Below are 14,596 nucleotides of genomic sequence, written 5' to 3'. Positions count from 1 at the left end.
ATCTCAAAGATCTTCATGTAAATAAATACGGTGGGAAACAGCGGCGGCTACAGTGGTGAGCTAATATCCAAATGCTGCCTTAAGACAACACTGAGGGGACACACTGCCTCAAATTCATAAACAACAAAGTCATCGTCCATCACAATGTTTCACAGTAGACATCGTCATATGCCAATTCAGCAGATATCACCGTAGTATAACCCTAGTATGTACATAACGTTACTTTTATAGCAACCATTTCTTATTCAGTAAATAGTATGTGTTATAATTACTGTCTAAGAAGACATCATTCCCTTTTCGCTTTCATGTGGTGTTGTTATGGAGGCGTGGTAAAGCTGCCAACTGACAACTGGCTGACGTCACACAGGCGAAACTGGATCTCCAGGAAGCAGTGAGGTCCAAAAATACACCTACAATTCCGGAAATCTTCAAGATTGCCACTTTACTCTACCAGCAAAGCTCAGGTCATAAAGGTCAATTTTGAAAAGCAACAGTGTAATTCTAGAGAATTTGTTGTAAATGATACATACTTAACAACCTGTGGTGGCTAGCTAAGCAAAGTTGCCCAGATGTCCATCTCCCTATCAGCCTTTCTTTTTTTTTCGTTTGCAAGGCTTGAAAACCTCCCCTGGGAGGCATCCATCAATCAACCTACACTACTCAAAATGAGTTATATTGTGATATGTTAGTGTTTTATTTTATTAACTGTTCATTCTGACATCTGAATTTTTATATTTTTGTTTTGTGTTTTTTGGATATTTTTGGTCCCCAAAAATGATGCCACAAATTACATGTGACTTTCATTGCATATTCAGTATACAACTCTGGACACATACCCCACACTTGATAATTAGCACAAAATCAAAAACGGGTATTCCCACCACGTGCATCGATGACAGCCTGACATCTCTGGCTCATACCTCTCACTAGATGTCGAATATTGTTTTGCGGTATGGCACTCCATTCTGCAACGACAGCAACTCAGACTTCCTGGAAGTCTATTTTCTAAATTGACAACTGACAACAACCTGGAAACGCAGTCCAGCCTGCCGATTTGTCCCTACCAACACTCTAACTAACGACACCCTAGCATGAATATAATGACTCCCAAACTACTCTCCTACTCTAATCATCAGATGCCTGCAAATGATTTTCATTAGTAAATCAGTCAATGGAGAAATTCCTCAAATAGCAATAGAGGTATCCATCCAGAAAATAAACTTGAATTTCTCACAAGAAATCCACACGTCTGATTTAATCTGCTCCTCTAAAACTGATCTACTGTTCGAATGCCAAGGGAATCAAAAGAAAGAAATGTGTCTATTTGCTGCCAGGTTGATTGTTCATGGTGCTATTCAGTCTTTTCCATATTGAGTTAGCTGAATCATTATGTGCAGTGGTGAGATAGGGAACTCTTTTATGCAACTAACAGTGCACCTCATTTATCACTCAATGTGCTAGAATATTTATACAAGAAGCATTTAATTTAATAATGAAAAGTGTTTCAGCTGCAAATTAAACAGTACTCCATCTTTAAAAAGCATTTGGCTTGCTTGTTTCATTTATTAAACGAGATTTGACCCAGACTCAGAATCTCTGTGTTTAACATTCAGGCAAATATTGATAAAGTGGAGCTAGGTAAACCTTAGGGCGCAGCTCACAGCCTTTCTCAAACTCCCTCTTTTTTCCCTAAACAAACCTTTTTAGTTGGTTTATGCAGGGAAAATATCAAGTCAGTGATTTGTTATTTGGAGTCAGGCAATACTCACTAAATCTCATGAACCTGTTAAACTGCTCGTATCCTCTCCACCTACTTCTACCCACTAATGCTCTTCTCCATAGTCATTAATACTGTATTACCTCAGTGGAACATGGATCCTCCTCATCATCATCCACCGGCTCCATCACGTCGTCGCTCCGGGCACCATTAAACAGAGTGCCAAAGTGCAGAGCGCCATAGACGTCGTCTTGCATGTCATTTATCTTAAACTCATTTACTCTAACCACTCTCAGATCGGCTCCCTCTCCTCACCCACAGATCTTAATACCATACAGTCCTAATTAATATTACTGCTTAATTAAACACTCATATTTAAGGAATGTAGCAAGAGGTGAAGGAGGAGGGAAGAAGCTTTCATTTGTGCTATTAATTGTCTTGGTCATTAGCTTGTTTCTAACTGTCAATGCATCTGGCTGTGATGAGCTTCACTAATGGAACTGTGCTATAGAAATAGTCCGCCAGTGCCCACATTTGGTATTTTTGCTTGTTGTGATGTCATTTCCTGGGACCTTCAAAATAGGGCTAAATGAAAAGTTTTTAATATTATGTAAAGGTGAAGTCAATGAAAACCACATTTACCATAATCCTTTGCTTGTTTTGAATTGTGATGTCCTGTTTACTCAGCCAATATACTTTCATGTTTTTTTGAGTGATGTAAACTAAGCCAATCTGTTTTCTGGAGAACTGCACTGTAAGCCAAAGAGAGATCAATTTGAGGAGTGGGTAAAAACAAGGTGGATAGAGACCAGACGGACGAGCACTTGTTGGAGAGAAGAGCTGTGTGTAGTGAGCAGTTTAATGTGGAGGTGAATGATATTTGTAGACTACCGTACTTTTACAGTATTGGCACTGTATTATCCTGCAGTTAAACGTCTTGTGTATCTCTGACTGCATTTGTTGTTTTCGTTGGCTTTGGAAAACACACATAACGTTACACTCTCACACTAAAACACATATTTTATTTGTGCACATACATTCCCACACCCGCACATAGACACTGGTAAACATACACACTGAGGTATTGGTTTCTTTCAGTATTTTTCCTGTGAAGGAAAAAAGAGAAAGTGTTAATATAAAGATTTACATTTTGTGTAGCCTAAAGGTCTGTGTATCTTTCATTCATTGGATAATCAATAGAATCCCAAATCAGAAAATTAAAAAATGATTATTTAATTATTTGTTTATGAATGTGATACAAAAAAAAGAAATAAGGCTTTGTTGTTTATACTTTTGATTTTATTCTAAAGGGAATCAAAAAAACGGGCCATGGGCTTTATTGACTCACACAGTAGGTCTGGCTCATAAACAGCTCTATTTACGGCAGTCTACGAGCTGTAGCTTTAAGGGTAAACACACCGATCTTTTAGGCCCTTCTCCCGGTCTTCTGCTGCTCCTCTCACTCGTTGGGTAGAGTCGTTGGCAGTGGCAGGGCAGCCCACCTCAGCCATCTGGCCTGTTCACCGTTTTGGTGGGGCAAATCCGCTGCATCAGCTCTGCTGGTTGATTTCACAAACCAACCACCTTGCTGTTGTGAGATGTCAAAACAACTCTTCAATTTAATGTACAAATGGAGAATATGGTGGGAATTTAACTATATGGTATATATGGTGGTCAGTGAATCTGTTGCAGACCAGGGTGACCCAATGGAAAGTCACACTGGCCCAGGTGACAATACACCTGCACTGCTAAGATAGATTAAGTCAGCCTCCAAAACAGGAGAGCTCATCTGTGGCCTTTTTATAATGCTAATGCACTGATTTCTAAGTGAACAATTAATTCAAACAATTAACTAGTTTTGACACCTGTGAAGAGGGAGTGCTTCTAATTTGTAAATAAAGCTTGGCTTTGTAATTGTCATTCCCTTCCAAAGGAAAACAAGAGATCATTTTGATTACTGTAAAGAACTGTGTGGAGTGTTTTTGCAAAAAATGTGATTTAGAAATTAAAAGTGCAAGCAGAAAGTGTGCTTGCATTTTTACAGATTTGTTCAGGGATTTGGATCATGAGTTTCCAGCTTTCAGTGATTGCATTTCAAGTTCCAATTTGAGTATGTAAACAATTGTGAAAAACTGACACATTTGTATTCTCCACAGTTAATTTTGTCCTCTATTTTAATCACTATCAACAGCAATGCTGAACAAAACAGGCTACATGCATGTTCCATTTCCAGGTCTTTCTCTCACCTCGCTGTGTATTCTAAATAGCAGACAGTATATCCGTAAAGGTTCAATGTTTTTCTTATTTATTATCAGCAGCAAAAGGAAGGACAACTGTAAGGCCAGCACTTTGAGCTTCACTTATTGTTTTATCACAGTCCATAACTCTGCATAATGTGTCCCTGTGACCTTAATATAAGGAGCTTATGAAATCAGCAATGGCATAAATATTGATAATGTCTCATTCAGATGCTGTTTCTTTCAAACATTACATCGTAATTATGGCCGGCAATCAGTATTGATATCCCGGTGCGGCTGTGCACACTGGGCCAGTAGTAATACAATTTGATGCCAGGCGGAAGAGAAGGGGAATCAAATCACGGGACTGGAACAGGATGCCCTGGAGCTAACCAAGGAGAGCCAGAGAGGACACCTGAGCTCTGCAAGATGGTTATTCACTGGGAAAATAGATCCTGCTTGAAGGACAGTACTGGTGTTTTGCATTTTCACAGTAACTTTAGAAACTAGAAACAGTCAAGGTCAAATTATTTGTATGTGTGCACATACTTGGCCAATAAAGATGATTCTGATGTTCTTTTATTACAAATAAAACACTCATAAACTCATTCTGTACATTTTTTATCAGCGAACCACTGAAGATTAGATTTGAGTTGTTTTCCCTTTTCCTGGATCAGTCCCTTTTGTCAGATCTGCAACAAAAGTTAATAGGGTCTGTGTGTGTCTGGAAGAACCAAGTGAAATGGTGGCTAGGGTTCAAAGTGCCACGCCGCATTGCATGAACTACGAAAAACTACAAACAAAATGGCTGAACAAAGGAAACTACAACTTGGCTGATGAGGGTTGGACTCGGGTCCAAGATGGTGGATCACCACTTGTTTCTTTGATAGGAGAGAACAAAGAAAAGGTGGTGCTCACACCATGTGCTCACTGATATCACATGTAGGTGTGATATGGTCCAGGCTGAAGGAGTGTGTGTGTGTGTGTGTGTGTGTGTGTGTGTGTGTGTGTGTGTGTGTGTGTGTGTGTGTATGTGTGTGTGATGTGATGACAGGTTAGAGAGGATGGTTTGTTACATGCAAAGACCCTTAGTCTGTGTGTACACAATGTGTTCTGTACATTTTTATAAAAAAATGTAAATGCAAAAATATGTTTGCAGCACAAGTATATTGAGTATGGTAGGCAAGGATCACGCTTTGAATTCCCACAGGCCAAAAAGCCAAACCAGCAACTTTGAAATACTCTATAACGGATGATTTATCAGAAAACAAGTGGTGAAAATCCACTGTCCGTGGTCTGTATAGAAATGCATCCTGAAGTTCAGCTGAAGCTAATAAGAGGTTTTCAAAGTCTAAGTTACACAAAAGATGTGGTTTCTTATGACCTATAGGAGCCATCAGTCAAGCCAAGTCACTTTGTGTTAATATAGTCCAATATCACAAATCACATTTGGCTCAAGGTAAATGATAAATGGACTACATTTTTATATTGCTTTTCTAGTCTTACCAACCACCCAAAGTGCTTTACAACACAAGTCAGCATTCACCCATTCACACACATTAACACACTGGTGGCAGAGGCTACTATGCAAGGCACCACCCACTCACCAGGAGTAATAATACAGTGTGGGTGAGACCCCTGCCAAGAAAGAGACCACTTTCACTGGTTTAACTTTAAGCGACCATCAAGACATTTTCAAGCCTTAAAAGGTAACATGAAGAAACAATAAGTTTCAACATTTCCATGGTTGGCAGAAACATACAATACCAACTTTTATTCTGGGGACTGGGTTGGGTCAACTGCCAGGAGAGAGAGAGAGAGACAGCCGCTGGTACAGCAGAAAGAAGCCTGGGTGAAAAGAGAGGAAGAGAAAAATTATGGAGAAAGTGAGCAAGGGAGGAAAGAGAGAGAGAGAGAGAGAGAAACCCAGACAGCTGGGTTTCTTGTAGGAAAGAAACAAACCAATCAGAGTTATCAGAAATTATGAAAAAGTTTACAGTTGTTGATTACTCTTTCATGTGTTGACCAAGTATTAAAATACATAGATTGACTGAGAGACTGAGACTGAAGCGTAATGGTTACAGGTGCAAGGCCTGAGGTATTGAAAAATAAGCACTAATTGAAAGAGTCAAACTGTCTGATGTCAGCAGGGAGATTATCCAGAGAAAAGGAGGTACGGTAGTAAAAAGCCCTGCAGCCTGCTGACTTATTTTTCAACTCAGGGGACTGCCAGGAGCCATGTATTCTGAGAGTGGAGAGCACAGGATAGGACATAAGGTATAATTTGAACAGACAGATTTGGCTGGGTGAGACCATTTACAATTTTACAAGCCATGAAATCTTAGAGTCTGGTCAGACATGGATAGGGAGAACTGAAGTCTCTGGTGAGTGCTGAGTTTGGTGAGAGGTTTACCTGAAATCAAACACACAGACCCACACATCTTTGTTGCGTGCTGGTGCCTGCTTGCTTACAGCTAAAGTACAGTAAAGTAATCTGGCTGTTTGGGGCGAATAACACGTTATCCCGCATTCAAACTTGTAATTGTCATTAATGAAGCCAGAAATTCAGTTTGCCGGTGATTAACACAGCATTAAACAACCAACTATTGCAGATGCGTATCTTTGTACATGACTCTTTGACATTTTAATGAACAAGGTAATGTTTTAATTTTATCCACCTTATCTTTAGTCTCATTCGCAGACTTTATTCCTCACTCTCTGACTCTTTCACAGGAGTTATGAAGCAACAGACGACCAAATGAAACACACCATTACCTTGAGTACAAGAACAACATAATGAACAAAGGTCGAGTCGATTTTAGACATTTTAATGCAGAGATCTTATATATTTAAGTTTTATTCACAAAAAATGTCTGTGACCAAAAAGAGCTTAAAAGAATGAGAAAGTATGAGGCAACATTTGGTAAATGCCATTGTTCCTTTGGGAAAATCTCACCCATTTCCATTAATTACAGGTTATTTGGCTTATAACCACCCTGTGAACAAAAGTCAAGTTTCTTTGCAATTTGGATGTAATTGTGCAATTTCTGTTGTTTCCAGCACAAAATGCCCTTCACAGCTCCGTGGTGGCGTATTGGAAATCCTTCCTGCCTGGTCTGTTTCTCTACTGTGTAGTTGACCCAGATCTGGCTGAAATCATCAGACAAATGACATATTTCTCAAACACTTTGCCAACCCCATCTACTCCCCTGCAAATACCTGGTCAGTACATGACAGCATTAGCCATCACAAATTGGCCTGGACAGAAACCTGATGCATGTGTGTGAGTGTGTGTGTATTTGCTATTGTCTGTCAGCCTGGATAGGCTGGTATCCTCTTTCCACACCTGTCACCTCTGCCATACCCTATCCACCTGCTAATGAGAACACACACACTCTAGATTATTCAACTCCCAAACAAACACTCCCTCTGTGTCTGCCTTCCTCTACAATCCAAGTTATTCATCCCCCATCACTCTGCTGTTGTCTTTTTCCATCAGGCTGTCAAAAGCAGGGAGACAGTGCTGGATGAGGAACAGGGACAGAGACAGGCCGCTTTCATTTTATCTGTCAATCGATTGTGTCTCAGATGGCTGTCATGCCTATCCCAATCCTCAGCTTCTCTAACAGTTTCACTATTTATCTATCAAACTCTCTCAACTCCACTGCGTTGTCTGTGGCTTGTTTATCCTTCCCTCGCTCGGTCCGTCACTCTCACTTCTGTTTGCTTGGTTGAAATTTCTGCCTTTTTCTTTCTTTGTTTGCACACATGGAAAAGCCCATGCACACACACACACACACACACACACACACACACACACACACACACACACACACACACACAAAGACAGAGTTTTCATTGTTGGGAGAGCAGGTGAGAGCTGTAAATGTTCTGCTGCTGCTAAGCGATTAGAAATGATGAGTTTGACTGTGAGGCTGTTGATTGCCCACACAGAGCCCTCTTTCAGACACTGTGAAAAGACCAACCATGGTCGTTAGGTCCTTCTAAATTTAACCCGTAGCAGTCCTGGAAAAGTCAACCTAACTTTATTGTCTTTTTGAGGAACACCAGTATTCACAGCTCCCTGCACTTTTCTACCAAATACTAGGTGCTAAATTAGAAGTCCTTTTTGCACATCCCTGTATGTGTTTTCAATCCATCTGAAAAAAATGAAAATGAGGTGGATATTGATCACTATTGCAACAAGAACATATAAAATTTTCACCAGGAATAGCAATGCTTTATGGGTAATATGGCTCTTTGCCTTCTTTCCAACAGGGATATAAGAAGACAGATATCAATCAATGGCTGTGTATTCAGTATAGAGCTGGAATCAGGATATGGTAAGCCTAGATTAGTGCAAAGACTGCAAGCAAAGGGAAACAGCTTTGTTTACTAGAGCCTGACCAACAAATCGGTTGGTCGATATTATTAGCTGATATTGGCCTATGACAGATGTATCGGTATTGGGTATATGCTGTCCGATAAGTGAGGTTTACTGTGACCAACTGTCATTTTAGACAATAAAGCCTATAGTTAAACTATACAATATCTTACCTCTATTACATATCTTTATCAAAAGTGTTTTAAAACATTTCAGGGAGCATTGCAAAAAATGTTTGTATATCTGCTGATATTGCAGTATCAGATTTTTTTACTCCCTAACATTGTATTGGCCCTAAGAATCAAGTATTGGTCGGGCTCTATTGTTAAACTCTGACTCTGTCCAAAGTCCAAAAGTGTCCTCTAAAGCTTACTAATTAACATGGTGTATCCCATTTGTTCAATCCATCCACAGCCTGCAACATTTTGGATTTGCACGACACCACTGGAGAGGGTTAGCTGTGCCAGCTGCATTTGTATTGACAATAAACAGATATTTATGACAGCACTGGAGGAGAAAGCAGGTGTTTTGGATTGAGCAGTGGGCTTTGGGACAATCACGGACCTGGCATCTTTTCACCACCCTGATCCTGAAGAGAGTCAGGATAAGAGTCATGCTAACGTGAAAACAGAGCCTGTTGTGCCCACACCTCTACAGAGACCTGTCTCCACCACAACATCCCAGATCAAGCTGCTGCACTCGACTTGATGACTGTATGCAGTATACTTGTCTTCACAGTGAGCTTCCTGGGTTTGGTACAATAGAGCCTATAAAATGATCAGCCTGTCCATATCAGAAAAAACACAACTATGTCAAGAGGCGCGGGGGCTCGTCCATCTCCACCTGCTCCGCCTCCGGATCTCCCACTGGAGAACAGGTACGACATCCTAAGCCTGCAGGACTTCCCTCCCATGGGAGCATGTCCCAGCTCGCCTCCGGGACCTGTCCACCCAGCTGGTCTTGGTTCTCGCCAGCTCAGGAGCCGCGGTCCGCGCGTCCAGCCTGGCCCCTCCTCCCCATCTCGCCCAGGAGGAACCGCGGGTCGGCGCCACCAACTCCGGGTCCCATCCCCCCAGCGGCGCACCTCCAGGCGGCCCGCGGAGCACCGCACCCCCTCCGTGCTGGTCGTCGGGACCTCGATGGTCAGGCACGTGACGGTGCATGGCGGCCGGACCTTCTGCCACCCTGGAGCCCGCGTCAAGGAGGTTGAGTCCTCTGCCCTCCAGCTGTGTGCTCAGCACAGCTCGGCCACCACGCTGGTTCTGGAGGCCGGAATTAATGATCTCAGAGACCAGCAGTCCGAGATCCTCAAGCAGGATTTCAGGTCCATGATGGACCGCCTGCTGGACACGGGGAAGCGGCTAATTATTTCCGGCCCGCTCCCCCCGCCGCGCTATGGTGACGTCACCACCAGTCGCCTCCGCCAGCTGCACCTGTGGCTGAAGGGATACTGCCTTGATAAAAGTATTCCATATGTGGACAATTTTATCGCTTTTTTAAACAGACCCCACCTTTTTAAACCAGACGGCCTACACCCGAATCAGGAGGGGTCAAGGCTTTTATCAGTCAACACTAACCTGACTGTCCGGTCCTGCACCACAACCACCTCCTGACTCATTGCACCCATACACAGGCCCTCTGCACCTCACTCACACTCACCTCCACCCCCCCCTACCTACATCATACATGCCCCTCCCTCAGTGACCCCAGTGGCACAGGACAATATCTACACAATAGAAACCATAATATCCCACAGACAAACGAAACCCAGGACTGTTTTTAGACCAAGCTGTGTTCTTAACATTCCATTTGAAAAAAGTGATGAGCGCACGTTCAGCACAGATGTTAAAATGGCTGTGCTGAACGTGCGCTCTCTTTTAAACAAATCTTTTATTATAAATGATATAATTTTAGATAAAAACCTGGACATCATTTTCCTTACAGAGACATGGCTGGGCACTGACGCACCTGTTGTTCTCACCGAGGCTTCCCCACCAAATTTTAACTTTCTATTTTCTACTAGGGGGTGCAGAAGAGGGGGCGGTACTGCTTCGATTGCAAAGACCAACATGCATACAAACAAAGTCAATTTTAACAGCTACACATCATTTGAATATCATGCCTTCGTTTGTAGCAGCCCGCCTATCCTCTGTATAACTATCTACCGACCACCCCAGTATTCCACTTCTTTTATTAATGAATTTTCAGAGCTTTTATCAATTATTCATACCTCTTTTAACAGAATTTTAATAACCGGTGATTTTAATTTACACGTCGACATCTCCTCAGACTTACTGTCTAGAGAATTTTTAAACCTTTTACACTGCCTCGATTTTAAGCAACATGTCACGCAGCCGACCCACAGCAGGGGGCGCACCTTGGACCTGGTTATATCTTATGGTCTGTCCATTGGCGCGCCCTCTGTTGTGGACCTGGCTATGTCCGACCATTTTTGTGTGTTTTTTACAATCACCAGTTTTAACCAGCGAGAGGCCCCTGTGGGAACAGTGAGGAAACGCTACCTAACTTCTGAAGTGGCTGCAAATTTTATCCAGATCTTACAGAGCACTCCTGCCGAAATTCTACCAGCACCCTGCGATTTTATTACTGACAACTTCAACAACAAAATAAAGACAACACTGGACTCAGTGGCTCCACTTTTTATCAAAACAGTTAAAACAAGATCTACACCCCCGTGGAGAACTGAGGATATCAAAAAACTAAAAAGGGAATGCAGGAGTGCTGAAAGGAGATGGAGGAAATCCAAGTTGACAGTTCACTACGACATACTACGTCAACGACTCAAAATTTACAATAACACAGTCAAACAAGCAAGAATCTCCCACTTCCAAAACTTAATCCATGACCATAAAAATAACCCCAAATTCTTATTCTCCACAATCGATCTTTTAACAAACAAAACTTTTAAAAGATCCTCCAGGATACCAGATGACGCCCTCTGCGAGGATTTTGCAGACCACTTCAGAAGAAAAATCAATGACATCAGATCCAGTCTTTTATCCCAACAGCTTTTAACATCTGGATCATTGCTTTTACCTGAGGAAACACTTGAGAGTTTTGCCCTGGTTGATGCGAGGACACTTGGTCGAGTTTTCTCCCAGGTAAAGCCCACAACCTGCCTTTTAGATCCCATTCCCACACCGTTTTTTAAAACACTCTATGGATTCTTTGAGGAACATCTGCTGTATTTGGTGAATTGCTCTCTTCAGACGGGTGTCTTCCCCACCTCCTTTAAAACGGCGGTGGTGAAGCCCCTTCTGAAGAAGAGTGACTTAGACCCCAATGTTTTAAACAACTACCGGCCTGTATCCAACTTACCATTTTTAAGTAAAATTTTAGAAAAACTTGTTTCTAATCAAGTAAATGAATTTTTAAACTCAAAACATATTTTAGAGTCTCATCAGTCTGGTTTTAGGATGAACCACAGTACAGAGACAGCACTTTTAAAGATTTTAAATGACATCAGGTGTAATTTAGATAACAACAAACTCACAGTCTTGGTACTACTGGATCTAACAGCCGCCTTCGATACAGTAGACCATCACATTTTATTAAATAGACTGAGGAACCTGGTTGGCCTCTCTGGTACTGTTTTTAACTGGTTCACATCCTACCTCACTGATCGAAGTTTCTTTGTTAGTATGGATACATGTTCCTCAAGAACCCATAAGATAAAGTGTGGGGTTCCCCAAGGGTCAATTTTAGGTCCAACTATTTTTAATCTTTACATGCTTCCCCTTGGGGACGTCATCAGGAGGCATGGCATCAATTTCCATAGTTATGCTGATGATACACAACTGTACATTGCCGCGTCTCCTGATGACACAGGGCCAATTGATGCCCTTTTTAACTGTATTTTAGACATTAGGTCATGGATGGCAGCAAACTTCCTACAGCTCAACCAGGACAAAACAGAGGTTTTAGTCATTGGTCCTGAAGGCCAGAGAGAGAAACTTTTACCAAAGCTACAGGATTTTAAACCCTCAAAATCAGTAAAAAATCTGGGCGTGATTTTTGACTCTGAGCTCACTTTTATTCCACACATCAAAAACATAACAAAGATAGGTTTTTACCATCTTAAAAATATAGCCAGAGTCCGCCCGTTTCTCTCCCAGGCCAGCACGGAGGTGCTGATGCATGCTTTTATCTCTTGTCGTTTAGATTATTGTAATGCCCTGCTCTCTGGTCTTCCCAAAAAGAGTTTGCATAACTTACAATTATTACAAAACTCAGCTGCACGAGTGCTGACGAAGACCAGAGGGCGGGAGCATATTACGCCTGTTTTAAAATCGCTGCATTGGCTCCCTGTGCGCTTCAGGATTAATTTTAAGGTTCTTTTACTTGTTTTTAAGTGTCTTAACGGTCTTGGGTCTTCTTATCTATCTGCATTACTTTTACCCTATCAACCCTCGCGGACCCTGAGGTCCTCCGGTGCTGGCCTTTTGACGATACCACAAGTTAGAACTAGAACACACGGGGAGGCGGCATTCAGTTATTATGGCCCCCGATTGTGGAACAGCCTCCCGGAGAACCTCAGGGCCGCAGAGAATGTTGATGTTTTTAAAAAGAGGCTCAAGACCCATCTTTTTAATCAGGCATTTAATTGAGCTCATTTAACTCTTTCTAATTACCGGCATTTTTTATTATTTATTTATTTATTTATTTATTTATTTATTATTATTATTCTATTTTATATTAATTCTTAGTTAAGCCAATCCTGTTTTATTACTTACTTGTTTTATCTCAATGTTTTATTTCAATGTTTTAGTCGTTATTTATGGTCTATTTTATACATTATATTGTTCTATTCCCTCAGTTTTAGCTTCTATACCTTTTATCTTATTTTACTGTTTTAGCCCCTCGATTCTCCAGTGTTTCCTCCTGGGGGCCTACCACACCGGGAGTTGCTTCTGGTCCACCGTTGGGGGTGCTGTCCCGAGGACGGCCCTGGCCGGAGTGGCGGGAGAGCTTTACGCCTTGGTGTGGAGCCTCCTGTCTACCTGGGCTGGGGCGGTCCTTTTGGTGGCGCCCCTGCAGTCATGGACCTTGACTCCTCTCGGTGTGCACGGCCCCCAAAGGTAGCTGTTCCTCACCTCTGATCTTTGTGCCGAGCCATGTCTCCTTAGCAATAACTAGTGTATGTCTGTGGGTGTGTGTATGTTTGTGTGTGTGGGGGTGTATGTATGTCAGTATGTCTATGTATGTACGTGAGTGTGTATGTAACTGTGTATTTGTGTGTATGTTTATGGGTGTGGGAGGCTTGGGGTTTTTATGATGTTGTCTTGCTCTGTTTGTTTGTTTTTATCCTCTGTGAGGCACTTTGTGCTGCAAAACTGCATGAAAAGTGCCATATAAATAAAGATTGATTTGATTTGATTTGAAAAATGAATTATTATTATTAGTTATTACAATGGATACAGATGTTTCTCCTTTCATATGACCTGGTTGCCGCTGCTTTACCGTGGTGATGCCGTGGCGGGAAAGGGGGGCCTGCACTTGATAACTGTAGATGCTAGGTGGCAGCAGAGTGCTTGAATCCTGATGATGACAGTAAAATCCCGATGACAAGATTTTACTTTATACTCTACGTACTAAGTTTGACTACAATGTGCTCAGCAATGGCACAGTGGCGCTCTAATGCGAGTCTTTGTTACATTGTTTGAGGGAACTGTAGGTAACTGCATACTTGTGGACGCAACCGTCACTAATGCTAATGTAGCTCCTCAGGGATTTAAGCTGTTATTTTTCTTATTTTGACAATCTAACCCATGACAACACATCAGTTAAGGTTGTAAGGACTATGGCTGTTGGTAGCTGTTGTTGATTTTGTTCAAATACGCCAAATTGTAATTTTATGGGTTATTGTTCTTCAGACGATGGGGCTAAACTAGCTAACATGTGCTAACGGCAGTTGCCACTTGGTGCCATAGCAATGGTAAACATCACATACTGTGAATACTGTAGAGTGCAGATTCAGGCTGCATTATAAATACGTATAAGATCTGGACTGGGCTTGAGAGTGATACTGTTTGATCAAATATAGAAAGCGGTCTAATGTGAACCATTCTGACAGTAATGACAGGACCATCTTCACTCTGTTTCAAATAATATCACATTGGGAGAGACTGGTTATCTTTCAAGACTGGGAGCAATGAGCTTAATGAGAACTGTTACCATCACTGATAGTACTACAATTCATCCTCCTTTCATATCAACCAGCCATTTGAAGTGCGAGCC

At 41.8% G+C, this 14,596-nt stretch overlaps 1 protein-coding gene across 1 annotated transcript; it reads left to right on the top strand.

Annotated features, from left to right (window-relative positions):
* Positions 1 to 10,188: 10,188 nt before the first annotated feature.
* Positions 10,189 to 13,730, top strand: LOC141013548 (uncharacterized). Its single transcript, XM_073487302.1, has 2 exons — positions 10,189 to 10,845; positions 11,401 to 13,730. Exons 1-2 carry the CDS (start codon positions 10,189 to 10,191, stop codon positions 12,964 to 12,966), a joined length of 2,223 nt encoding a protein of 740 aa, XP_073343403.1. The 3' UTR covers positions 12,967 to 13,730.
* The last annotated feature ends 866 nt before the right edge of the window (positions 13,731 to 14,596 follow it).

The sequence above is a fragment of the Pagrus major genome, chromosome 18, assembly GCF_040436345.1.
Source record: "Pagrus major chromosome 18, Pma_NU_1.0".
NCBI lineage: Eukaryota > Metazoa > Chordata > Actinopteri > Spariformes > Sparidae > Pagrus > Pagrus major.
This window is presented reverse-complemented; position numbering and strand designations above follow the sequence as displayed.

What these genes read in the sequence shown, in the direction of transcription:
- LOC141013548 (XM_073487302.1), top strand. Translation starts at nt 10,189, where the DNA reads ATGGCTGTGCTGAACGTGCGCTCTCTTTTAAACAAATCTTTTATTATA. An exon ending in GAGAGGCCCCTGTGGGAACA is followed by an intron (nt 10,846 to 11,400) that starts GTGAGGAAACGC and finishes CTTTTACCTGAG; the next exon opens with GAAACACTTGAGAGTTTTGC.